The sequence below is a fragment of the Gavia stellata genome, chromosome 18 (genome assembly GCF_030936135.1).
Source record: "Gavia stellata isolate bGavSte3 chromosome 18, bGavSte3.hap2, whole genome shotgun sequence".
In the NCBI taxonomy this organism is placed as follows: Eukaryota; Metazoa; Chordata; class Aves; order Gaviiformes; family Gaviidae; genus Gavia; species Gavia stellata.
The window spans coordinates 16,709,002-16,735,946 of record NC_082611.1 but is presented as its reverse complement, the minus strand read 5'-3'; the positions used below and the strand labels follow the sequence as shown (position 1 = coordinate 16,735,946).

At 49.5% G+C, this 26,945-nt stretch overlaps 1 protein-coding gene across 2 annotated transcripts in view; it reads right to left on the bottom strand.

Annotated features, from left to right (window-relative positions):
* AXIN1 (axin 1) overlaps positions 1–26,945 on the bottom strand; it is a 70,924-nt gene that overhangs the window by 5,949 nt on the left and 38,030 nt on the right. For both annotated transcript variants that reach the window (XM_059826328.1, XM_059826327.1), the window contains exons 2-7: positions 25,345–25,485; positions 18,413–18,509; positions 10,371–10,508; positions 4,434–4,987; positions 1,808–1,984; positions 337–582 (exon numbers count right to left, since the gene is read on the bottom strand). In XM_059826328.1, the coding sequence (XP_059682311.1) occupies positions 337–582; positions 1,808–1,984; positions 4,434–4,987; positions 10,371–10,508; positions 18,413–18,509; positions 25,345–25,485 (1,353 nt within the window). The remainder of the gene's footprint in view (positions 1–336; positions 583–1,807; positions 1,985–4,433; positions 4,988–10,370; positions 10,509–18,412; positions 18,510–25,344; positions 25,486–26,945) is intronic.

Sequence of the window (26,945 nt, the reverse complement as noted above, 5' to 3'; positions counted from 1 at the left end):
GTCAGCGGGCACTGGGGGAGAGAGCTCTCCCGTACCGTGCCCCTTCCCAGCTCCTCCTCAAGCTCTCAGCAGCCCCTTCCCCAGCCTCCCAGGAGCATTTCCAGCCTCTCCATCCACAAACCACATGCCCAAGCCCTCAGGGTGGGTTTTGGCGTTTGCGCCACCATGTTAGAGGGACTGGGGCAGATTTCTCTGACCTCTCTGCGTGTGCCTCCACCCAGTCGATGCTGGGAGATGGAGACCAGAGCAGAGGGCAGTGGACATCTCCATCAGCTGCCTCCCTTCAGAGCAGTCCCCCGCTTCCCTCCCACGCACAATCAGACCCTATCACCATACCTTTGTTTAAGGGGGAGTTTTCCAGCCCTTTTTTCCTCCTCCTCCAACCTCCTGCGAGCTTCTTCCAGTTGGGTGAGAGGGTTGGGGGCTGGATTGGGCGGCATGGTAGGATCTTGGATGAAGGGGTGAGAAGGCTGGACGACGTTTCGGAGCTGAGCACTGACCCATGGATGCACCGCAACAGGCCGCTCAATGGAGAGGGGTCGGACCATATCGTGGGACAGCTGCTTCTTAGCACCTGAAGAGCTACACAGAAACACAAAGGTTTTACACAGACCGCCGAGTCGCTTTGGACAGGCACACAGTCACTCCTAGATTGACCTACTGCTTCTACAACTGGACACGGGCACCGCTGGGAAGATCCTTACAGCATGGCTTTTGAGGGAGAGGGGAGCACCATCCACCTCTAGAGAAGATTTCAGGACACCAAATCCTGAGCCATCAGGGTGAGCACCCCAACCCTGACACAAAGCCCACAGATCTGTTTAAGGGCTCTCATCAAGTCCACAACACATAAAAATAAAACCAGCAAAAGGCAGCTCCACCATTTGTGACATTCCCTCAGAAGATGCCCTCCTGCGCACTTCCAACGTTCCCAGGCTGGGAACCTCTCCATGAGCCGCTGGTTGGCATCTCCAGGGAAAGGGATGTTGCAGGGATGTCCTTGTCCTTCCCCAGCTCCAGCGGCAGAACCTGCTGCCTGACTTTGTGGTGGCCTGGCACTGCCCAAGGCTCTGGCACTCGTCCCCAGCTGCCTGCAGTGCAACCCAACTTGGCCACTACCGTCAAGCCAGAGAAGAAACCACCAGCAGTTTCATCACTCAGCCACCAGTGCAGCTGCATCAGCAGGGACGAGACCCCGGATCCCTCTCGCTGACACCTGGCAAGCACTGGTTTTTGCCAGAGACCAACCAGACTGTGATTAAGGATCCGTGCCGCAGGAGATCTGCTTGACTCCAGAGAAATTCCTGAGGCAGTCACGTCCTTGGCTCCACTCTAGGCAGGCGAGGCCATCCCAGAGGATGCTCCCAGCAAGCCAAAACGCTGGGCAACCCTGAGCCGTGCTAAACTGCTTACTCAGGACCAATGGCACCAGTGCAGCAGGTCCTACGTTTCTATCAGCACCCTGCAGGAGTACCAGGCATTTACACACAGCAAATGCTTAAAGGAAAAATACTGCCTACTGTGTGCCGCGTTATCCACCTCGGAACCACAGCAACAATTTGTTGAGATTCCCCTGGGGCTGCAACCTCCCCACCATGGCCACAAGTCATCCTTCAGAAAAAAACTGCCCTTACAGCCCCCGAGCAATCCTCAGTCTCCAAAGGGTCTAAACCCTTGTGCCTGGTGGATTCTTGTCTTCCCACGATCTCCAGGAACAAGGCAGACTGCCGGACAACCTAGACACACATGCCTTGTGCAGGGGATGCAATACAACAGCGTGAAGACCCCTCGCTCTGCCAGCCCTTACCCATGGTTTGTTTTCTTATGCCTGCTGATCTCCTTCTCTCCTTCTATGATCCACTGAAGGATCTTCTGGTTTCTCTCCACGTCTTCAGGAGATCCTGGCATCTCATAGCTGGCACCATCACTTTTCCCTGAATCGGTCTTCTTAACATTTCTTTTTGAGAGCAGACTTGCCTTCCCACTGCAAGAACAAAGCTTGAGACATTAGCGCTTTGCCTGGGCCAAACCGCCGCAGACCGCGGCAGAGGATGGACATGTCTATCTCCAGACATACTCAGCCCTGCCGGGGCCTGGTGCTGCCTGCAGTGCAGACGTGGCCCTGGCTGCCTTCCGCAACCCCCTGCCTCTACCACAGCTCAAACCAACCATGCCACAGTTGAGGCTAAGAGCGAGACTGGCCAGACCGAGGCACAGCAGGCTCCTCCGTCCAGCCACCTGGGAGGAATGGGAGCTTCTCCTCTGGCCAAATGAGCCACGGCAACGTGGCAAGATCTCCTGCCACAAGAAAGGTTGTGTTGAACCCTGGCTCTTTGCTCAGAGCAGGAGGTTCATCTGGGTGCTGCAATCCGTCGGCTGCCTCTCCATGTCAGACCACTGCTGGAAACCTGAGCCCTTCCCATCACCCCCCAGAGCCACTGATACCCCAAACTGCTGATTTGCCATACCCAGCATTCGCTTCTCACCCCGACTTGAACCGAGGCTTCGCATCATGGTGGAAGATCACATCCTAGCAGGGTGGGCTGCCTTCCGCGGGCTCTCGTGCCCTGGGAAGCCCAGCCACCTCAAACACCATAGCCAGACGGACGCCAGGCAGTAGCCGACACTCTGCCTATGCTTACGGCTGCAGCAAAGGCTCCTACAGAAACCCCACCACTCCTTGCCCACATCCATGCCCACGGGCCCAGCTGGGCAGCCCCATCCTCACGAGGCCACGCGGAGTTCACCCGTGCTGGCCTGTTATTGCCACAGCCTGTAATTTCATGGGACCCCCCCAATCCTAATCACCCACTCGCTTTACTCCATAGGACCTCCCTACTTCTGCTTCTGCACGCTCGCTAACACACATCGGAAAAATAACCTTAACACCACAGAGGAGTAACAGAGCCTCAGTCAGCTTTGCTCATTTTTTGCGGAAAAATCCTGGAGAGGGGTTGTTAAAAATTTACAAAGCCAGGGCAAACTGACAATTCATTCTCAGCTTCTCCCCACATGACAGCTAGCGGGTATCAAATCAAATTCTCCAGCAGCAGGTTCAGTGCAAACACACAGAAAAAGCCTTTTTTTTTTTTTTTGCAGGTTGTAATCAAACATCAGACACAGCCGTGGGGGGGCTGGGGGGGACAGCAGCCCACCTGGATTCAACAGGGAGCAAGACAAGCCACTGCAAGAGACTGCTAGCTGCTGAACAAGACCATTCGGATGCAAACTCTTGTCTTGTGAAGCTCCTAACCCAGGGACTGTCAGGAACTGGGAGTTTGTGCCAGAGGAAGGACAGCTCTGAATGTGTCCTCTTAAATTCCCCTTAAATATGTGCTGCAGTCAGTGCTAGAGAGAAGTCCCGTGTCTAGATGGGGCTTTGGGTGTACCCAGAATGGCCATGCTCAAGCTCTGTTGAAACAACAACCCTCTCCCAATAGAAACAGGGCAGATTTAAGTGCTTCTCCGTCCCTGGAGAGCAGCTAGCTTCAGCTGCCTCTGCGCTCTGCCTCCCTCTTCCCACCCCGGAAAGCTGGTCCTGCCCGCTGCAGACTCTGCCGCCTGTCCTCACTAAATATCCCACCCCTGGTACGCTGCAAAGCATCACCCCAAACCCACAGCCGTGGGGAGGCAGCCGCGTTCGGGGTGAGCACAGCTCTCCCCTGAGGCTGCTCCATCACCATTCCTTATCCCGGGCAGCCCCGAGCTCCGTTCTCACCTTTGCAGTCATCCAGAAACAGGACTAGGAAAACCCACCGCAGTGGAGAAGGAGCTTCACCCTCTCCCCTCAGCGTGGAGGGGATGGAGGAATTCAAATGGCCAAGGGAAGATGGACAAAAGCCTGGAAGCCAGCGATACAGCTTTCCTGGGCAGAGAGTCCCCTGCCCCAGAGAATGTCCCCTTGGGACAGGATGCCACAGCAGCACTGCAGCATCCATCGCTTTGTTAGGAAGAGAAAGGAGCCCCTCTGGTGAATGGGTTAAGGCCTTGCAATAAGGAGGGCTTTTTTGTCCTTTCAAACACCTTAGAAGACCGGTTTCTGTTACCCAGACCCTGAGACACAGCCCTATACTTAGCAACTCCTGATGCACAGGGAAGTAGACCAGTAACTGCAATTTCTAAGCACCTCCACTGCTTTAAGGAGCAGAAAAACTACTTTATAACCAAAGCCATTAAAAATCCTGGTTAGAGGGTGTCTCTTTCAGCACCACATCACAGAGCTGAAAAGCCGTCTATAAGGGTTATCGGGAGGCATATCCATTTCTGAAGAAGAGGAGCAGCAGGAGGCCCTTAAACAATGTCCCAGCACAGGCTTTCAAGAGAAAACATGGTTCAACCACCCTGTTTCACTGGGATGCTACAGCCCATTTATGAAAGAGCTTCCTAGAGAAGCCACAGCTCTGGGACTCCCGTTGGGTGTTGCCTTGACTCACCTGTAGCCTAAAGAGTCCATGGGGACAGGGGCCATGCCCAAGTTTTCAGTGTAGTTTCGTGACTTTGTTGCATAGTTATGTGAATCTACATTCCAAGAAAAGCTGTTCTGCACTCGCTGCGTAGCCTCAGCCTCGATCTGCTCTTTTGGTTTCATCACGCTGTGGTGATGGATGTGGTGGTAGACGTGTTTATGGTGGTATAAGTTAGCTGCATCCAGTTTCATTCCTGATTTTGTTGCGTGTTTGCCATGCCCTGGAGGAATTGTTCCCAGTGTCCCTGACAGCTTTCCTAAGTGGCCGCTTTCCGGGGACCGTGGCTTAGGAGAGTGGCGGCCAGGTCCTGGAGACTGACAGCCTGGTGTTTTCATCACACGCTGTACGTGTTCATCGAGGATGCTTTCTGGGTTTTCTTCATGGGCATCTCTCATCTGCATCCCAGCACAGCCCATCTCAGAGTAACGGGGAGCGAAGTGATGAAAGGCTTGGGCAGAAGGCATCTTGTGGCTAATGACTGAGGGACCAGAAGAGATATCTGCATCCTCACCTTCTTCTTCCTGCAAGAAACACAAGGACAGTCAGAGCATGACAGCAGGGTGATGGAAGGGGTCTCTACTCCAACCTTCCGCTCGCAGCAGGACTGCTGCCAACCCTTGAAGGCATCAGGCCTGGCTTTGTGCAGCCAGATCTTGCAAACCTTCAAGACAGAGATCCACCACCCCTCTGGAGACCTGTCCCAGACTGCGCCACCCTCCTGCAGAAAATTTCCTAATGCTCAACCCAAGCCCGTGAAGTCTTGCTGCCACTGAGCAGAGCTGCTCAGATCTCTGTACCCTCTTTTTGAGCCACCATTAGCAAGGGTCTCCATGCATTACCCAAAGAGACCGAGGCAATCTCTGACAGGCAGTCCACATATCACAACCAGGGTTTACAGATGCAGCTTTCTGATAAGCGTAACAACTCGACTGGATGTATGAGCAGGCAGAACTTTACTAAAAAGCTCCCTAAGTCCCTTGAAGGTGGCTCTGTAGCAACCAGCAGCGGAAACACAACTTACTGCAGCAAACCTGCGACTTCCTAGGAGCCTTTGGTAAAGCACTGCTTCAAAGCCCATCAGATAAAGCCCAAAGTTACAGGATATGCGGCAAAACAGTTCTTGAGTCAGGCGAGACCAGAGGGGTTTCTCACCCGACGACTATTTCACAAGGCAAAGCCAACAGCGGGCTTTTAACAGGAGGGAGCAACTGAAGGTCGACAGCAGCATGAATGGTTTTGAAAATCTAACATTGATTTCTCCCGGGCATGCTAAGGCTGGAGTGAAACTCGTCACGCAGATAAAGAAACGGGCTGGAACTAACTGCTTGTTCTTGTAGTTCACAACGGCCTAGGACACACTGTTAATGACTCTTAAGTCCTTGCCAGGAAGAATAAAACTCCTCCATGCTGACAGCCACAGTTTTGATGCTGACAAACTACTTTACACTCCAACATAAACTCAGATATTTATGAAGTTTCTTTATTGGAAGTCAGGATTCCTATTTTTTTTAATTACATAAGCAGGATTCCAGTGAGTCCTTTAATCCCGCTCTCTCTTCCTCCTTTGGCACAGTAAAGAAATCAGTTGCAGCACCGGGTATCTCTGCCCTGCCAGATAAATGCATCTGCTAGAAAACACTGACTCCCATCAGCTTTGCCTGTCAGATGTCATCATCCATCACTTGCTAACCAGCTTCGAAGTCTCAGCTGCCAACCACGCAGCAAGAAAGCAAATAACAGACTTCCTCCCCGTGTCACACCTGGGGCTTCAAACCTGAAGCAGGGACAATGCCAGGCTTTGAAAGTGCCAAAGGCGCGGGCGCTGCAAGCCTGGGGGTGCGACACGATGCCCACGTCTGGAAGGGAGGCACCACTTTCTAACAAATCGCTTTGAAGAACTTCAGAGGCACCTTTCATCTACAGCCACAACGCTGCAGCCTGTCAACCGCCGTCCCTGGGCACCTAGCTCAGGGACAAGAAAAGATGAAGCATGTGCTGACTAAATCCCTACCACTGGGGTAAGCATTTATAAACAGTTCACGATAACCCAATGATACACTCAGCACTTGGGAAGCTTTTAGGGCTGGCACCTACTTTTCGGAAAACTCTTAGGTTTAAACACTAACTAATGTGCAGGGCAAGCTCTGATCCTGGCACAGATCCCTGAGGAACGGCAGCACGTCCCTTCTGCTCAGAGCCCAGAGCTCCGGCAGCGCTGTCACACCGCAGCAGGATGGCATCAGAGTGACAACCCAGGGTGATCCAGCCAAATGGGTGCCTGGGATTTGGGAAATCCTCTGGCTGCCTGGAACTCCATTTTGCAGGTAACTGGGACCTGGTTCTTTGCTTTGCTCCAAGACTGAGATCAGGGTGGGCTAAGGGAAGGAGAGGGATGCATTGGTGCTCTCTCACTTTGCTTTGGCTCAGCTCATCTGTGTCACTGAGCAGGAGATCTGGACTCCAAGCAGGTCCTTAGGCAGGAGCAAGCGCTGCTGGGGTCGGTGGTGTGCAGGCGAGCCCTGGGGCAGCTGCTTTCCCACACCCTAGCACTGCTCTCTGCCTCGCATCAGGTAGGAAAGCCTCAACAGTGAGAAAACGGCAGCTAACGAAGGAACGGGCAAAGGTTTGAGTCAAGGCTGCAGATACCAGTTCTGCGGAACCGCTTCACCGTGCTCAGTCTGCAATGCAAAAACCAACATAGGGCGTGGGGTCAGGGCGGTCCAAACTGGGATTGTAACGCAGGACTTTGCATACGGCAGAGCCAAGCCTTGGCTCAGCCGCATGCACTACTGCGTTGCACGGTGCTCCTTGCCTGAGTTACCCGCCCGCAGCCCATGGCTGGCAATGCAGCAGCAGCCTTCCCTCCCACCCAAACCCGCCCGCACCCAGCTTGCACAAGCCTGCTGCCTAACCTGCACTGCTCCGTCCACCAAGCACCCTCGCCCCACCCGCGGCTGGCACGGGCAGAAGAAAGGGAAGACAAGACAACGACGTGACCGAGGATGCAGAGGCAAGAGGCAACAACTACTGTGTTTTACACTGAAGAAACCCGCGGGTCTGGGGAGCAGCCTCCTCCATGGGCTCAGCTTTTCTGGACAGAGGGGTGGCATGGGCTCCAGAGCCGTGGTTTGGCATCTCGCTGCGGTGAGCCGGGCGAAGCTCGGCGGCGTGCGCAGCCTCTCGCGGGCGGGGAAGGCCCAGGTGCCATAACCACTAGATGGTGCTTTATTGACATAATATTCTCAGAAACCTCTTCCATCAGCTCCCAAAGGCAGTGGCAGTTAGAGAGTTGCAGGCTTCAACTTCGCTGACTGTCTGCTGAGCTATTTTTACCCTCCAGCAAGGCTGGGGGTGCCCTTCGCTTTGAATTAGGAGACTGAGATCTGCACTGATGAGCTACGGGCAGCCGATACCTTGCTGCAAACCTCCTCTGCCTTCTCCCCGTCCCACCCATCAGGCTGCTGCTGGTTGGTAGGGCAAAATAGCTCACCTAACCATGAACGCGTTTTAGATCATCATGCAAATGATTTCCCTCCCTAGTTAGGCAACGTTCTATATCCAAGTAGCGAGAATCTCAGCGGTGGCTTTGCTTCTCCTGGCTTATTTTCCATTTGCTCAGTTCAGACAAAGACAGCGTGATCTGTATGATACGATACTGCAGCTTCTATGCACAGACATGAGGCTGAAGTGGCTCAAAAAGTAATAAGGGAACGCGCATATCCTCTAACCCTCTCCCACGTTGCTCAGAATAAATAATGAATTCAGAGTTTGTTTTTTTTTGAAAAACAGAAATCTTACAGTCTTTTCAGTAAAAAGCGTTTGGCTTTAAATCAGATGTCTCTTCTTGATGTTACTGCATGATGCGGCTCTGAAAGGGAACCTGCTGGCAGCTCAGAAGGGGGGAGAAAAATTCTTTTTTCCTAGTTTTTGCAGAATATTTCCAGCTTCTCTGCTAAGCTGATAACTGCCTAGTGTGCCTAACGCTCGTGGTTTTCCCTGTGCCGCTGTTCAGTGAGCCATGAAGACCTGGTAAGAGGTTACCCTGTAGTCCTGGTGCTCTGGTCATAGAAAAAAGCCCTGTGATCTCTCAGGATTCAAGCTCTCCTCTTGCTGATACTAGCAGCTCCTGCACCTTAAGTGCTGACCTAAAAAAGCTATAATTGCTTACTCTGAGTTTTTCCTGAATGGCTAATGCCAGATGCCAGCCAGTCAATGAAATACATTCTGGAGACAGCAAAGAGGTTTAATATATAGCATTAGTGGGAGTCCTGGGCTTAAAAATAGATTAAGTCACACAAAAATGTGTTTAAACAGACTTAAATTTATTCTCTGGCACATAGGTATTTGCTGATTTTATGGTATTGCTACTGGCAGCTTCTTCAAGGAGGCAGAGGGCTGGGATAATGTAGTCCGGTACAGGTGGGGACTGCAACGGAGCCACTGGAGGAGGAGGAGGAGGAGGAGGAGGAGGAAGAGTGCTCTAGGACTGCGTTAGCAGAAAATGCTGCCGGTTACATTGGCTTTGTCTAGAAAGCAGTAGGTACCAGACAAGAAAACAGAGCAATTCCAGATGATCAGGAATCTAATCACAAAATAGCACCTCGCTGGCCTTTCCTGGCTGGATGCTGAATGCAGAGGTGCAGGGAGTTTGCTGGACAATGCTTGGAGCTGGCGGGAACCTTAGAGATCCTTCTGCCTTCCTCACTTCTCTGCATTTGAAATGCAGATGTGATTTAAAATGAATACTACCACATACAGCTCTTTTCTGTTTAAAGAGCTACTAAATGAACATTTAAAAAACTCTAATGGGGCTGAAAGGTCTGCCCTGGAGCCCCAGAGACTCGAAAGCACAGAGCTAGCCAAGCCAGGCACCAACACCTCTGCTTTAAGGGAGAGCTGCGGGTTACTAAGCACAGAGCTTTTTCCTCAGGGCCATGGCAGCTATTGACTGCAGAGACCCAAAATTTCTTCACACAGGGCTGCAGTTATACTGACATTGATGATGTTCGGTAACACTGTGGTGTCCTCTGAAAAGTCTCCTGTATCCCCAGCGCAAGGCGTACAGGTACCCATGAGACGCAGTATCTTAGAAGAAAAGATGGTGTGAATACTGCTGAACAGCATGTCTCACACAGTAATACTAGATGACCAATACCTCATTGTCTCCCTTTTGGAGCTTGTTGTGGAGCTGAAGGCCTTGCACGCTTCCTGTGGTTCATCTACCAAGTCCTCGAGCTCTGAAGGGCCCCAGCGGTACTAGCGCTCACAGCACACAGTGCCAGGGGCTGGGCTTCCCCAGCCATCCATGTGGAATCAGTGCGTTTCTCTGCCCAGGAGAAGGTTTTTGGATGCTACAACTGATCAGTTCCAAATTTTCCAGGGATATGCTAGGCACTGACGGGCAGAACCCTTTTGGTTATGGTAGAAATGGCCTGATAGCAGACACAAACACCTCCAAGCATAACATCACCTGCCATCTAGTTACCATTTGTGGGGGAAATAGGGATCACACAAAACCCCACAGGGGAAGGCGAACCCCTGTTACATAGTCCCTATCCTCACATGGAAGGGATTGCTCACAAAATCAGGAGGGCAAGGGTACCAAAGAAGATGGTGGAGAGCATCCACAGCCCCTAACTGGTGGCAGAAGTGCCAGTGCCGTAGCTGGTGTCTTACAGCAGGGAGGGAGCGTTGGAGCTCACAGAGCCCTGCATGGATCGGGGAACACCACCATGGAAGCTCCTGGGGCAACGGCAGCCTCCAGGAGCCCCCCGTGCAAGTGATGACCTGTTGGAGCAGGGAAGCGGTCACCCCAGTTGCTTCCACAGCAGCTGAAAGCTCCCTGTGGTGTACAGTACGCAGACAGACTCCCAGGCTGGTAAAGGAAGCAAGGAGGTTACTAACCGCTCGAACGCGTTTAAGGCGCTCCTCTAATTTCTCCTCTGCTTCACGCTCCTTTTGTACTTCCTCCAAACGATTGATCAGTTCTGCAGCAAACTTCTCTGGTTCAACGTGGATATCCTTTGGCATTCGGTATGTACGCTGGAGGAGAAACACACCAGGGGTTAGCAAAAGATGCATGAAAAATCACACATTTATTTTGGAGGCTTTGATAACTGGAAATGCCAGTCATCCCAGTGGGGAGTTGAGGGAGGACAGGCTGGTAGAGGTGCAGCCTAGGACTGGGGGGCTGGAAGCTGAGCCACCTCCGGACGGCACCAGCTCCGCACACCACCCCACATAAGGGAAAGGTTTTCTGGAGCTACAATTCAACAAGCTCTTTTGGCACCAAACTCCACTTTGAGATGGATGTGCTTGCTTTTCTCCCCCTGGGCACATGGTCAACAGGAATATCCTGGTCTCAAAGGGTGGGAAAAGGACGTACAGACAAACCTCTCAAAAACCATGCTTACAGAAGTGATGTTTTCACTTTGATAGAAAGGAAGACTCTTACACACACCTATTCAGCTTACCCCAGGTGGATCAGCATATGTCAGTCAACCTTTTCAAATCTAGCCCATAGCCACAGAAAGGAGTGGAAATCCTGTCACCTCCAAGACATCTTACTTCCCTCCATCTTCTGCTACAACCCAGCCCAACCACAAAAGGCCACGATTCCCACAAAGCACCTTCTCTTACTAGAGGATCCTGCAGGATTGCATCTCGGCTCTTCAGAGCTGTGCAACGAACCCCTGCTTGCTTTAGCGATACAGCAAGCTTACAAGCGCAGAGATACCTTTTTTCTGCTTGCTCTGGGTGAACAAATGAATATTTATAGAAGTTCAAGGGCATTCTCGGTTCCTTACGCTGAGTTAGTTTGTCCTTAAATTTCTGAGCTCTGGTATAAAAAGTTTGTGTAGCAAAGTATGAAGCTGTCAGCTGCTGTATCTTCCCCCTCATTTTTATCCCTACTGCATTATTTTGTTAAAATAGTAGAAGAAATAAAACGAACAGCAGAGATAAAAATTTAATTTGCACGAAAAATATACGGAAAATTCAACAGTATAAAAAGCTGCATTCAAATATTTCAATACCAACATGAGAGAAATATACGCTCTATAGGGCCAAAGATAAAACTGAATGTGAAGACATGAGATAATTCATAGCAAAAGAACAAATGCACCACCAGAAGCAGACATCGAGCTTGAAATCTTTAAAGGAGGATGAGAGACCACCCGAATTTATCCCAGACCAGCCAAAAGATCAACGTGGAACACTAAAATAATGCTTTGCCTCAAAACCTGACAAAAGTATGCAAATCATACTGTTTTTTTTCTCGCTGCCAGCTGCTGAGTGGAAGGCAGGGGAAGAAAAACAGAGGCAGTAAGTACCCTACCGATGGCACCAAGAGGCTGAAGACATCTTTAATGACACCTAAGTTGGGTTGCAGAGGCCTAAGTTAAAGCACCGCTTGTTTTGTCCACCGAGAGCAAGACCCAGCCAACCCTGCCAGCAAATCTCAATTCCAGCGCTCATTGCCGTCGCCTTCTCTTCCGCGCCGGACGGTGCTGGGCTGCAGCGTCCCTAGGGATGTCTGCGGACACGATGCAGCCTTGCAGGCAAAAGGACTGCCTGCTCTAGCACTCGCTTTCCGTGACAAGCAGAGGGACCGACGGCTCCACGTGAAGCTGTCCCAGGCAGGACTGACCCATCTGAGCTGGAAACAGCCCCAAACAACCATCCCCTTCATCCAGGGATGCAGCCGTTGGAGAGGGCATAACACGTGTGAGCTACCAGGTGGCTTCCATCCTGGGATGACAAAGTCTTTGCTGCCACCAGGACCTCCAGTCCTGCAAATCAATGGCCTGTATTAAAAAGAAACACCGCAGAAAATGATTTTCATCAACAAAAATGATGTTTAGTCTTGAAATATTTGCACAAGGACCAAAGTGGCATGCTTCATCCCAGCGCTGGGACCTTGTGTTGTCCAGAAACGGGCCCCAGACATGCTCCATCATGGGGGAAGCCGTGGCAGAGCTGGTCCCTGCTCTGTTACTCCCTGGGGAGCTTCTAGGATCCAAGTGATGTTTCCCCATTCCCCCTGCGTAGCCCAGAGGAGCACGTCTGGCTAAGGGAGTCTGCTTTCATCAGAAACCTCAAACCCATGACCACCACCACCCATCTCATAAGGCAGCAGCAGTGATTCCCAAGGAGGGAAATCTCTCTCTCGCCCAACAAGTCACAACCCGTCCGGTGATGTGTTCACTCCCTCCTGCCACCTCAGACATGCCAACTCTCCCTGCGGTTGTTTATACGACGGCAGCACCAAGCCCTGCTCCGTTAGAAACTTAATGAGCCTAATGAGAGGCAGCTCGGCGCTCAGCAGTTGCAGTCTCGGGTCTCCCCGTTGCAGCTACCACAACGGCTTCCATAGAAAAGCAGAACTGGGAAAGAATTTCCCTTTATTTTCATAGCCTTTGATGCAACGCAGCAATGCAAACCAAAGGCTCTCCCGAGCCCCCAGCAGCGGCGGGTGCAAAGGTTGAAGCTCGCTAACGTGCATGTTTGAGTCCTGCTCCAATAAGGTGGTTCCCTCCAGGCCCAGCAATGTTTAAGGACCACAGCTCTGTCTCTAATGAGGATCTGAAGACATTCAGGCTCACTGCTGTATCCGGGGAACTCGAGATAAGATGACTTTGGTCTTTTACAACTAATACTTCAGCATGTTTATCCACAGTCTCTCAAAGTCTGGAGGTGATCGAAGCTCAACTACAGAAATGAAAATACTTGAACCCAAGAACCTTTAGGATGAACTCGTTTTCCTCTCTCTTTGATAAACTGCTGCATCTACAAAACCCACTGCCCCGTCCTTGGGGCCTTCCACTGGGCACACAGCTTGCAGAGGTCCTCAGCAGCCTGTTCGAGGGTGCAAGGTGCAGTCCCCTCTGTGAAGCCATCTCTGCAAGGGTCTCCCTGACCATCCAAGTTCAATGCAACTGAAATAAACCTCACTTCACCCCACAGGTACCGCTTGCACGTGCCCTGCATCGTACCTGTAGTGGTGACTCACAGAAAGCTGGCGAGCAGGATGATGCTCTGAACATCACCATGGGTCTGACTTAATTCCTAGCTCAAAGCATGAGCTATACAGACTTCCCCAAAACTAACAGTATTGCAGATTAATGAATGCAAATTCTCTGTGCTGAAACAACACAAGTAACTGCTGAGGGCTCTCTCTATCTCCCCGGACAGCAAACATGGACTGCGCTGACCTGGTTCAAAAGGTGTAAGACAACGATGTGTTGGAAACTTTTCTCAAATGACGAGCCTGACTTCAGAAGAGAGACATGCTCCCACAAAAAAACAGCCAGGCTGAGCCCGGAGGAGGATCCTTCAGGGATCCTTCAGGGCTTCAGGATTTTGAACCTGCCCCCAGCTTCCCATGGGCATAGAGAGCCCTGCCAAGGGAGTCATAAATAAGCTGGTTTATTGTTCTGAAATCAGAAGGGCTCCAAATGTTTTTGTTCCAAGTAAAGGGCGCAGCACTGTCCGAGAGCTGGCTGGTTTTGGAGGATCCAGCCCTCCAGTCTGGACCAGAATGAGACCTCTGGCCATTCTGGATCAACAATTCAGAAAGGAAGCGCTTCATTTTAAAGAATTGTTTTATCTACAGCTGTTTTATCTAATGTTTTATTTAATTATCTATCTACTTTTATTTAATGCCACTAGTTCAGACAGGTACCAAACCACGCTGAGTTGGGGAGGTTGCAGAGAACAACGGACGGGAGGCTGAACACCAGATGGGTCGGCAAGAAAGAAATTGCTTGAACTGGTCTAGATGGAGCAATCTTTCCTAGCGACAGCTGTGAGGAAGGATTTCTTGGGGTACCTGTCACCAGAACACTGTCCTCTGTCCTTGACATGCGAAGTGTCTGAAGCTCTGGTACCTTTGGGAAGAAGCAGCCTGCTAAGAACACACGAGATACACAAGCTCTCCAGTAGTTCCATTTAGCACCTGCTATCACATTTTTCTCCTTCTTTTCTCAGAGCCGATGGAGCGGGAGTTGCATGGATTTTGCTCCTTGAGGGAGATGCAGGTCTTGAGTTTTGATGGATTTCACCTTCCCTGAGAAACTGAGGTTTGAGGAACCAGTTGCGCATCAGAACACACCGGCATCCTAAATGTGTGGTTTTACTATGTTCTATACGTGAAAGGGAATAATCTCACTGCAGCTTGCGGGTTCCCTGTGGGAAGAATAAACCTCAATTGCTCTGAGATGAAACAATATGTTTTCCAATGTTACCATTGGGTAGAAGTCTCTAACCAGCCCCAGGGATCCATGGGTTGGGCTGAACTGTTTCTGACAGATCCAACTGGGCCAAAGAATTCTGTGTTGGTAAATCTCCCTCTTCTAAAGGAGGTTTGATGCCTCCATGATGCTTGAGTGGTCGATGTTAGATCAAAAGTCAGTCTTGGAGATGAAATGAAGATGGCAGGCTAGAGAACCCAAGAGAAAAGAACTTCTGAATGTCCACGTTTCCCAGATTAAGAATGCATTCCACTGTCACACATGTTTTTAAAGGATAAATGGTGTTTCCATACCAGAATCACTTGTGGCAGAGCTCATGGATAGCTGGATTTCAGCATCTATCTAGCAGCTTTCAGGGATTAGCAATGAGTCCTGCTGCTGCAAGGCGTTTGAGGAAAGGCATAAAACGGCTGATGGGAATTCTGAGCAGGTTCCCAACTCACAGGAGCAGAAAGCTCATTTAGCTGTAGTTATCCAGGCAGCAGGAGACCAGGGCTCCTCCTGTACACTCCCACTTTTACAGTATTGCAGAGTGGTCACTCAAAATCTGTTCCATTCAAGAACACTATGGAAGGCACCTCTGCACAGAGGACATCCTTCTGGGAAAGTTCAGCAATCAGCCCGACCCACTCTGCTGCTGCTTCTGCTTTTTTTCTTCTCACATAGGAGTAGCGTAAAGAGCTGCAGCCTCCTTGATTGTGGGACAGGACAGGAGAGCTCCCGCCCGACGATCAAGCTACAGCAAGAACATCACAAAATGGCTTCTTTATGCTGTTAAACAAACAAAAAAAGGAATCCCAAGTCTTAATGCTTGAGGTTGGATTTTTCTGAATTTGTTGGGAAAAAGGAGCATCTCCCATCCTTTCCTGGGAACGGATGAATGCCACAGCCGGGGTAAAGACAGTGCAATAGCACAGGTACGGCCCTGCATTCTCTGGGCTTTCACCCTTCCTTTGAGAACTTGCTTGCTCTTTCCTTCCTTGGTGCTCCAAGACTCTGCTCGAATCCAAAAGAGAGATTGAAAACCACACGGAAAGCAACGCTCACTCGCCGTGTAATGGGTTCCTGCGAGAGCCACAGAACGGAGGTCTTGGTGCTTGCTAGAGACCTTCTGCTCCTGGGCAGAGCGCCACTTCACAAAACACAACTTTTCCAAACTTATCGAGCGTTGGTGAGTTTGTAAGTGTGGAATACGCAGAACACAGCCTTCCACGCACCAAGACCTCCTGCTGCATAGCAGGGCATCCTACATAACCAGTGCATGCCTTCGCTCTTTGGAAGCAGCACGGCTGTTGAAACTAGTGGGCAGTCTCCTAGGAACATCTAATCACCACAGTTTATAGCTTCTGGACCTAACTAAAAGTGCTGCTATCAAAAGCAATGTAAGTTCTTTCAGAATTTTGTGTAATAGCCCCGTAACTCATTTGTAAGAGAACGGTAAGGTCTCCAAAGGACTTCTGACTTTTCGGAAGCAGGAGGTTCTCTGCTATCACTAGGAAAACATGCCATGCATTCTGCAAGCACTATCAGTATGGACTCTGGCTATACTGGTTAGATATGAGTCCATAAAGACCTTCACTCAAAGGTTGCAATTTAGTCATTGCTCCACGTTTAAAAGCACGCTAACCACCGGGTCCAGGCAGCTGACAGAGACTGCTTTAGCTATGGGCTGCGAGATATCCTAACCACCGGCTTTGGAAAGCGACACTTGAAGAAACATTTGCATGGCACCTTGCTAATTGGGGAAGTTTAATTCAATAAGCGTGCAGCTAGAGGTGATTTTAAAAGACTAACTTTATAACATTTCACACCGGTGTTGTCAAAACAGATTGTCTAATTACCTTCTCCTTTCTTGGCTGATTGATAAGCGAAGGCAGAGCAGTGCCTCTCTGAAGTCAATGCCAATTCTGTGTCAGTAATTGGCTGGCAGGAGGTGCCAGAGTGTCTGAACTAAACTTTTATTCCCTGGAGAAAGACTAGAACTAACTCGACTTCTCAGTCCTCTGCTCCCATATAAATATGCGTTAAGATGCCTTTTTCCCTGGGACTTAAAATTACAGTGCAGAATCTAATGGGAACAGCGGATGTTTCACAGAAAAATCCTTGTGAAGCGTCTGTGTAGTTTAGGAGGAATATGTAATTTTAAAAGACTGTGTAGATAAGTAGGAGAATATAAAAATTTATAAGCAGCAGGTGGCCAATTTAAACCTTGTTTCCTCCCCCCTCCTCCTTTTTTAACTGGTTTCCAAAAAGGTCGATAAAATTTAATGCTAGGTAAAACTAATTAGCCTGCAAGGAACTGCTGCTGGAATGACACTTATTCAGTTCAACAAAAGAAATGTTTGGCAGATGGAAATTCGTTAGAGCAGAGCTCACTATACATATTTAATGCTCCATACTCTGAGTTTATAACCTGCAGTTCATCGAGGCATTGCCAGTGCACACGATCAACAGAAAGCCACTATTATTTTTATCCAAAAGGTAAAGCCACTGACAAGCTTTGAAGTCAGAGAATATTCACTCGGTAGTTCCCGCTGTTGGGGAACAGCAACAACAACAACAACAAAAAATAAAGGCCAAGCTTTCAAACTTCAACTCGAACAAAGCCATGCTTACAGTAAAAACGACATCAAGTGAAATAAAAAGGCACCCAGCCAGCCTTTTCAACAGCGACCACACTGTGAAAGCAACTGTGTGAAAAGAGAGGTGACTGAGCAAGGATGGCTAGTGAGCGTCCGCGGCCAGGGCTTTTATTGTCAACCCAGTGATCAAAGCACAGGAGACCCTCTTAAATCTAAGGAAAATAATCTAATTTAAAAGGCAAAACAAAGAGTGGTGGTTTTGGGTTTTTTTCTTTTTTAAAATCAGATTAAAACAAGGGTGTATTTCTGCTGGTATTGTGCTGCTTTGAGCGGGCAGGATGGCAACAGCTGCGTCAAGTTTGAAGGCACTTCTGGAAAAAGCAGATGGAGCCTTTTTTCTCCCTATTTGATTTGTGCTGGAGTCCAGCTGTCCAAAGGGGAAAGAAGCACCTTTATTCCCTGCTAGATATTAAATGTCACCTGTAACTTCTCACAAAAAGAGCTGCAGACGGTGCTGCAGAGCCCTAGCAGTTATGCTCATCTTCCAAAAGCTGTTTGCTCACCTGAAGCAACCGGGGAGACAGCATCAGACAAATTAAATACTTACGCCTGCACCGTCTTTGCTCTCCTGCCTCGTATCCCCAGGCGGGCTTTGCCAAGTCCTTGAGAACAGGTTACAGCTCCCTTTGGCTGCCCAGTGCAGAAATACCGCTCAGGACAGTTGCGTTTCTCCCCAGCTGACCTTGGCTGAGAGCTACATCAGCCTTCACGTCCAACGGCCTCCTACACCTTCCACAAACACCTCCAGCTCACCTCAGGGCACATAACCTGCTTGCAGGTAAATGCCAGCCAGCGCTTCCATTCTCATCCAGCAGAAACAACTGGCTACTGACTGAATGGTTAAGAAAAATTATGCGTTTTGGGCAGCCCTGGATGATGAGTTTGGCAGAAGGCTACCAAGCCTTTTCTTAGCATGGTGTATTTCCATCTTAAAACATCCCCGAATGAATAAAACGCTAAGGGGGGTTAAACTCGAGCAAGCGGAGCAATTGTACACTAGAGATCTCACATATTTTGCATATTTACCTCTGGGGAAGGAGACAGTGCTACTTACAGGAATGTGAGGTAGTGGCACACGTCCATTTGCTTTGGCACTTTCTTGCATCTCTCTGCGATGCTGCTTTCGGAGTCTGTAAGGTGGGATCCCATCTCTGCCAGAATAAAACAACAACATGCCCTGCTTTAGTGCCTTTCTCTGATACATTACGTTCATTTCAGCCTTGCCGCCGCAGAGTGGCAGGTAGGAAACCCCTTTATGTTTGCAAAAGGCTTTGCACGCCCAGGGCAGGCGCAGCAGAGCAAGAGGAATCCGCGCGGGGAACGATGCTCGCCCAGGTCCCTGCATCAGCAACTCTCTGGCTCTGGGTGCCGGGGGGACTTACGTGGCATCTGCCGGGAGCAGAGCGAGGCAGGGCTCCTGCGACCGCTGCCCTAGGCAGAGGGCAGGGAGAAGGACTTGGACCGCATCCTGGTACCTTTTATAGTTGGTTGCTTTCTATAAAAGAGCCTGTAATGTACACAGTAAACCACAGGGCAGGCTAGGAGGGGGAGGAGGAGGAGGAGTGGGAGCTCAGTGAGCATCTACACCAAGGGGAACTCGGTGGGGGAACAAGGTATATGTTTTTAAGAGAGCGTGACAACTTCTCAAATGGCTCATCAAAGTAAAGGGGTAGGCTCCGCTGCTCTTAAGACGATCTCTAGCTCAGCCTGAAATTACGGGCTTGATACTGGAGTTACTGGGCGGAAGAACCTAGCCCTCACCCCCGAGGAGGCTGGACGAGGTTATGAAGGGATGCCATGGGCAGCGACACCCGACTGAACCACCTCTGCTCGGGTTTCGTGCCCTTGCTGAAAAAGCTGGTGATGGAGGTCTCTGCAGAGGAAGGAGAGAGTGGTGGCAATGATCCTTGGTCCTGAAAGACTGGGAGCCAGGTCCGTGGCTTTGCCATGAGCTGGGGGATGGTGCAGACCTGCTCCGCCGAGCCACACGCAGCCCTTCTGCAAGGATGGGGGCCTGAGTGCACGTGGGTCCCCGTGACGGGGGCTCAGGGGGTCAGAGCCACCAGGCTTCGCTAAGCACCCCTAATGGCAAAGCATCACTGGCCGAGCGTGACTTCAGGTGAAGAAAGGAAATGCATTTTTGTTCTCACCATTGCGACCACCCGTCTTACACCTGGGGACAAGGAGAATGTGAGTGAAGAGGAGCCCAGTTATGAGATAAGGACACGGGCCCATCTCTTGGTGACACTGCGTTATTTTTGGAAAAATCAATGAATGCAAAACCAAATGCCAGCCTGGAGCTTGGCAATTTGGAGTTTTCCTTTTTCATTTTACACATTTCCCTGATTCAGTAAAAGGAACTGCTTGGGAAGGCCGTGCAATGCCACAGAAACGGGTGGAAATGAATGGAGGGATTTGCTTTGTCCGAAGTACCAAATAACTTCCACGCACACGCGCTGTCTCCTTCCAAGCCCGCACCACTCGGTGCAGCGCAAACGAGCCAGTCCCAACGCATCTCCCAACGACAAGATGTTTGCACAAGCCAAATGTACTTAGCACCTACCCCCCTCCCCAACTGCCAAGCCCAGCTGCTTCTCGAGAACGTAAAGCAAACAGTTTAACCAGCAGATTTTTAAAGCTGAGACGCCATTTGGCAAGGGAAACACAATTTACTGCGGTGTTTTGCCTGCAAACCTCCCGAGTTACAAGCACCAGCCCGTGCGAGAAGGGTCACCATCAGCTCTCTCTCCCATTTCCATCGTGCCTGCTGTCCCGCTGGCTCCCTGGAAACGTGGGTGCGGGCAGAATCGCCACCAAATGACATCAGACGAATGCAATTCCGTGCAGTAACCCAGGCATTCAAAATTAAACACCATTAAAATAAAATAAAACCTGTGATTAATGACAAGTGCTTTTTAGTAGGAAGACAAATGAGAGAACAGAAAATTAGCCAGGCTAATTACAGCTCTGGCTAGTGGCTGCAGGTAATGCGGGAGGAGGAAGAGCGCGTCTGGGAGCATCACCTCCGCTGCACCCGGCAGTGACACGTTACGGGAGCGGAGCAATTTCCCCAAGCGTTGCTATACCGACAGGCGATTACGATAGCCTTCATTAGGCGGCTTCATTTTCTTTAATGACGAACCTCCATTTGAAAAATAACTTAAAGAGTCACAACGGTTAAAGAGCTTTGTCACATCACAACGCAGCTTTTTCCAGACTGGATGGCAACAAAACAACTGGCAATCTTTACAGAAAAAACCACCCAAAACTGGGGGATTATTTTAGCCATCGCTGGTCGGCATCAATAGACAACATTTCAGCTTAACCGCTGGACAAAACCCGGGCGCCAGAACACAACCCGCACGCTAAAGCCGCCCGGCCATTCGCGGGAAAAGCGGCATTATATTAGAAGGTGCAATTTTTCTTTCTTTCTCTCTCTTTTTTTTTCCCCCCTTAATTCTCCCCAGCAGCAGTCCCAGCGGAAAGAGCGACTTTTGTTCCCAGCACAGTAGCGAAAGGCTGATAATGGCCTCTAATCTATCCGGCTTCAAACACATGTTCAGCCCCGCTGTGCTGCCTTTGATGTCATTTTAACTAGATTCCCCAATGCCACCTCTGAACTTGGAACATTCCTTCGTTCAATGTACTGTGCCAACTCAACCAGAGGAAGCAAATTCAAAGATAAGCACTTTAATTTTATCCCAACAAAACCTTATTCAATAGATGGGGGGAAAGCAAGGAAAACCAATACCGTACTTTTGTTTTCCTTTTGTCAGGTAGCTTGCTTTGAGATATTTTCAATAGATAGAGAAATAATATATATAAAAAAAATCAAAACTTTTTTAGAGCACATCTACTTTTAAAAGAAAACTTTCCCAAACTGTTTTTCCTTGTTTCGTCATGTGATTTTCTCTAGCACCAGAAAGCTCTGCGCTGAAATGCAATGGGGGGGAGCAAGAGCGTTTCTATCGTTTATTTAATGATAATGCAATTGGTTCGCTATTGGGGAAACGCGGGGGCTTCCTCACCTCTCCAAACCGACCTGCAAGAGCCTCTGGTGAGCGGGGAGGTTTCGCTGTGGCTCTGCAGTTGGACTCTTCTAACAAGGGCTGTCTTTACTCCTCCGTAGACAGCCTCCAAACCCAACCATTAAGCCTAACAAGTTGGAAATCATCATTTGGGATATTTTAAATTAGAAAGCTGTTAAACTTGCTTAAATATAGCAGAACTCAAGGTCATTCTGGATCACTGGCCGTAGGAAAGACAGGAAACAAATCCACAGCGAAACTGATCTTTTCTACCAATTACTCTTATCAAAGCACCACCGTCACCAAGAGACCTTTCTCACATAAAGAAGCGCGATGGGAAAATCGCCAGGCATTTTGGCCAAAGGCCAGTCATCCGAGGAATAATATTTAATCCGCAAGGTTTTTTGAAGGAATAACCACTGTCTTAAACCCCTTTGCTCCAGGGAATGGACATCCTTACTCTGGGGCAGGTTCGACTGGAATTGGGGAAGAAGCAGCATCCCTCCAGCCAAGCCCACCAGCACCGAGGGCTTTCCAAGTGCCCGGGGGAAGGCAAAGCTCATTTCCCAACCGAGATAAGCCAGGACACATGATAAGACCCAAAGGAAGGAGTATTGTTGTTTAGTTGGACCACAGCACTGGGCTAAAGGGAAGATATTACCTCTTGTTTACCCGTTGCAAGCTCTTGCAGAAATAAAGAGAAGAAAGAGATGGACCTAGGGCATTTCTGCGGCTGAATCACACAAGAAATGGTGGTTTAATGTATTTCAGCTGCTGCCTGTTGCCTTCCTACCTAGATTTGCCTTAATTTCCCTTGAGTGTCTCCGTTGTGACAAACCCGCCCACCCAGAGGCCGTCTCCTCCGCTTGGGGAAGATGCCATCCGTACGCGGGGTTGTCCGAGACAGCAAGAGCAGTTCAGGACTCACCGTAAATGCCGCTGCAAGCCTGGGGCAGGCTCCGAGCAGCTCGGGGCGGGGGGGGAGGCAGAGCCCCAAAGCCCCGACCCACCACCGAACACCAGCAGTGAGTGGCTCAGCCCCACCTGCGGCCACGGCACGCTTGCCGGGCCAGCGCTCGCCGGAGCTTTTCACCGCGTCCCCTCTGGACCTTGCCTCCGCATAAACCAGCTAAAACAACACAGCTGCCGTGCCGATTATAAAAACAGGTTTCAGCAGAGAGGACTGGAGCTGTTTTGCCTCTAAGGGCAGAGGAATTTGTATGACACAGGAAGACTGAAAAATAATCAGTGGAGCGCAGGCATTTAAGAGCAATGTTTTTTAAGCCACTCAAAAAGCAAACTCCTTGAACAACAGGGTCTGATAACATATTTGTTATATAAATTCAACCCATTACAATAATATTTACCAGTGCTTGGAAAGACATCCTGTTGAAAGTTTGTCTTTTAGGCAAGTGTGCTTGTAGCTGGTACCACAGAAATGACTTTTAAAAACATTTTGGTGAGTTGGGCGCTCCCGAAAAGCCTGTGCCTCCCTCCCTTCGCCCCGGCTCAGGAGGCCAGACGGCCAGAGCATCGCCCAGGCCTTTGCTAGCAGCTTTGGACAGCCGAGCTGTGAGTGCAGTCACATGCAAACACTGCTTTGCCACGATCAATACAATATCAAAGCTTGGAAGGGAGCTGGTGACAGCGGCAACACACCAGAGTACAAGCAATCGCCCAGCGTGTCTACCTTCTCCACCAACTTGAGTTGGCCAACACTGGAAGAGCAGGCCTTGCATCAAGCCATGCTCCCTGTGTGCCCGCCTGCTTTCCTGGTTTATTAGCGCTCCTCAATTAGCCGACATTTGCATCCTGATTGTCCGGACACATTCTCCTCTGATGGAGGGTCAGGGAGGTTTCTGCCATGGGATCACACCCCGTTCACATGCTGCCTCGGAGCAGAAGCCAGATTTCTTCATTACTGAGCTTGACTGCTCTATGTAAACAGCAGACATAGGAAAGAACCTCGCTCATCAACATATGAGGCTTTTATTGCCATTTTCCTCAGAGGAGGCCTAAATTCAAAGCACCGAGACATGCAAGTCTTGTCAAGCAGCAGGAGTCCCTTCTTTAACTTGCGTCTGGTTGTTCTTCATTTTTGCTGCCTTGAGCAATTCTGCAAAAATTCCTTTGAAACTCGGGAGGCAGATAGGTTCAGCAATGCCATGTAAAAACTGAACAAAACCTGGTACTGGAGTTTTAAAGGACGTAATGAAGAGCAAGTGTTGAAAGCAGACAGAGTCTTTGTAAGCCAAAGGTGAAGGCTGTATGTCCGGAATCCCAATTTGGGGATCACTCTGCACGCATCCAGTTTGAGATGCACAGAAAGAAAGATCACAGGTTTACCCTTACGATTTTTGAGACTTACTTAAAACAAACCACTGAGAGTGGGTTAGTTATTAGCAGAAGGCAGCGCACATTTCAGTGGTAATTAAAGTCCTAGAAGCAGCCTACGCTGGGCACAGAAGGGATAAAATGCCTAAGGAAAAAGGAGCAAAGAATAAAGAATGCATAGGACGGTCAAACAGAAATTATTCTGCATGTGAAAGAAATAAATTATGGCTACTGAAATAAAAATAAGGAGGGTGAAGAACTCTGGCATAAATGATCACAACTTATAGCAGGTATAACCATCAGTGCAACCCCAGGAGCCTGCTGGACCAGTGGATTAGGAAGTGCTAAAAGCTAATTAACTCTGAAGAGTTCTTACATCTGTCTCTCCTGATAACAAGAAGTTACATGACCCCTGACAACTTCAGAGTACTCCTCCATATAAATTGATGAATATGAAGAATTGCAGAAGGATGTGGCAAAGCAGCTGGATTTGTGTCAAACTGAGCCTTTAATGAGCGGTCCTCTACAGCTTTCTGTCCCAGGGGCATCCTCCGCCTCCCATGTCCCTTTGGCCAAGGTCTGCCTCCTCCATTTTGCAACACGACACGGATAAGGTGTGAGGAGCTGGTGGCAGCGAGCAGAGCAGACTCAATAGTTGCTCCTAAATGGCTCCAAGCCTCCACAGATCCAGAGACAACCATGCTACCGGCTCGCATAGAGCCACCACAGCAGACACAGAAGCCCCCTCACCACGTTGCACATTCGCCAGTTCACTGTGTTAACTGAGGGCAGGCGGGGAACTGTTGCAGCACCCGTTAACAACATCCACGACACAGGCTGGAAAGTTTCTCCAACAAGGTCTGACAGCTCCTGACACTCACAGTGACACTAAACGAGCCTCTTGGAGGACTTTGTGTTTACAGCACTGCCTTTAATAAAACCCTCTCCTAATTCTGTAAACCTGTCATCTTTCGCTTGAAGAATCAAAGGTTTTCTGGTCTACAGAAAGACACTTTGCATTTGCACTACTAAAAAACAGACCAAACATTGAATATTTTCCCCCAAATCCTTTTTTTCCATCGCAGAGATGCAGTCACAACAAAATCTCGTAACCCCTTTTTTCTCCCTTTGCAGACCATCTTTAAGGAAGGTATCTCATGGGTGAGATACAGGCGCTGTCAGGAAAGTAGGAACTAGAAAAAAGCAAAAAAGATTTGGCAGGCGCTTATTGGTACAAATTGTGTTAAAGTGCAGTGGACACCAGACATAAACTAGAACTGGTCAGTCACCAATGCTACTGAAGAGCAATTGCAGACTGAGCACAGTTTGGCAGCAAAAAACCTCAAGAGGAGAAGTACCCAGGTAAGTTGAAAGCTCTGTCTGACATTCAGAAGACACTACATCTCAAATCACTTACTATAAAGCCGTCCAACATTTCCAATATTTCTTGCACCTGGCAAGAAACATTGCAGGATCTCTGACCGAACATTGTTTATTTTAGTTCACTCAAACCATTTGATGTTGCAAATGTTCTCAAGAGCGGCAAGGCCGAGTAGCCTGCACAGCTAAAGAAACAAACACGCTATTGTCCCACTTATTGTCCTACCGGATTGCAGTTACTTACACGCTGCTGTCCGTCAGCGACATCGTATCGGCATCACTGGACATGCTCTGCTGCTCGCTGTCGTTGGCACTGGTCGCTGGTGCCAAAGCGTAGCCCGTGTTGACATAGTAAGGGTTAACAGGCTCTCTCCACGACCCATGCCTGCAAGAAAAATGAGAGAGTCACGTTAGAAGGACACAACCTTGGCCATACTCTGCATCATCGGGCAGAAGGACTCTGCCTGGAGCCCCCGCATTGGTGACAGGCTACCGACTGAGCTGTGTTAAGTTGCACTGATAGAACCACGAGCAATTTGACTCATAACTGGTAGGAAAAGGGAATTCATGGAATAATGAAGGTGATACTATTAGAGCTGAAGAAGAGAGGGAACAAGAGTATATGGAAGAAGTCCAGTTCCCATCAGGATTTATTGTGTCCATTGGCTAACTGGTTAGGCATTGTCATTCTATGAGGAAGGCAGGACATCTAAAAGCAATGCCTAGATAATGAGACAGCATTTTTCTTGGTCAAATCAGGCTTCTTTCTACTCTCCCAACTGCAAGTGATGTGTAGCATGGCTCACCCATTCTATGCTTGCTTTTACATCCCTCTTTACTTTACTCCAATATGTTTGCCAAGGGAGGGAGGTAAAGCAAGAAATGGCTGTTGCTTACAACGCAGTACCTAAAGCTGACCTCGAATGTCACACTCGGGTACATCAAACACTTGCAAATTCCACCAGAAAGGACCATCTAATTGCACCGGCTTTTCCAATGGACAATCTGGCCATGGATCTGTGGAGGGTACTTTGTACCCAACCACATGCCTTGTCCTGCAGAGAGGTTGTTCAAGCACACGTGTGAGCAGGCCAACCTCCTCTTCTTAAACAAAATGGTAGAAGAGAGACTGCCTGTGCTAACCTGGGAAGTGAGTTCCTTGCTCAGGAGGAGACCTGCGTGAATGGTGAAGCAGCCTGTGAAACAAGCAGGCAAGCAGCTCCTTCCCACGGACTCTGCCACTGGCACAGAAAAGCTACTGCTGCCAACGTGCCTCCAGCTCTGCTGCACCGCAGGACAGTCAGACCACGCAGGCATCTCGTTGTCACTGCAAGTCATTTTGCAATTTGCCAGAAGGAGAAACAAGCTGAAATGTTCACACCAACACAGCATCATTTAATCCTCCACTCTCCCTGCCTACCCCTCTGCATGAAGAGCAGCATTTGTAAGATACCTTGAAGTTGATAAATTCCTGGGTTTTCCAAGCTCTGTCACCAGCTCTGAAAACCAGAGTCCTGTTTTAATTCAGATCACGAAGCTTGTCAGCATCATCTTTTATTTAGTAACTCAGTAACCGGCACCTAGTTGATGTGGTTTGCAATAGACCTTGAGCAAACACCTCCAACGAGAACACATCACACAATTTGTGCTTCCCCATTCTGCTGCAAAAAGCTTTTCTGGCTGTTCTGCAGTAGTCAAAGTCCTACAGACAACAGCAAACAGCCCCTGCCCTGATGAGTTTACGTTTAGGTAAGACAAGGAAACCCATGAGAAACGCACAGAGGGAAGGACCGTTGGCAAGGAAGACACCAGCAAAGGAAAAAGTTGGCAGTTTCTGCATATTTG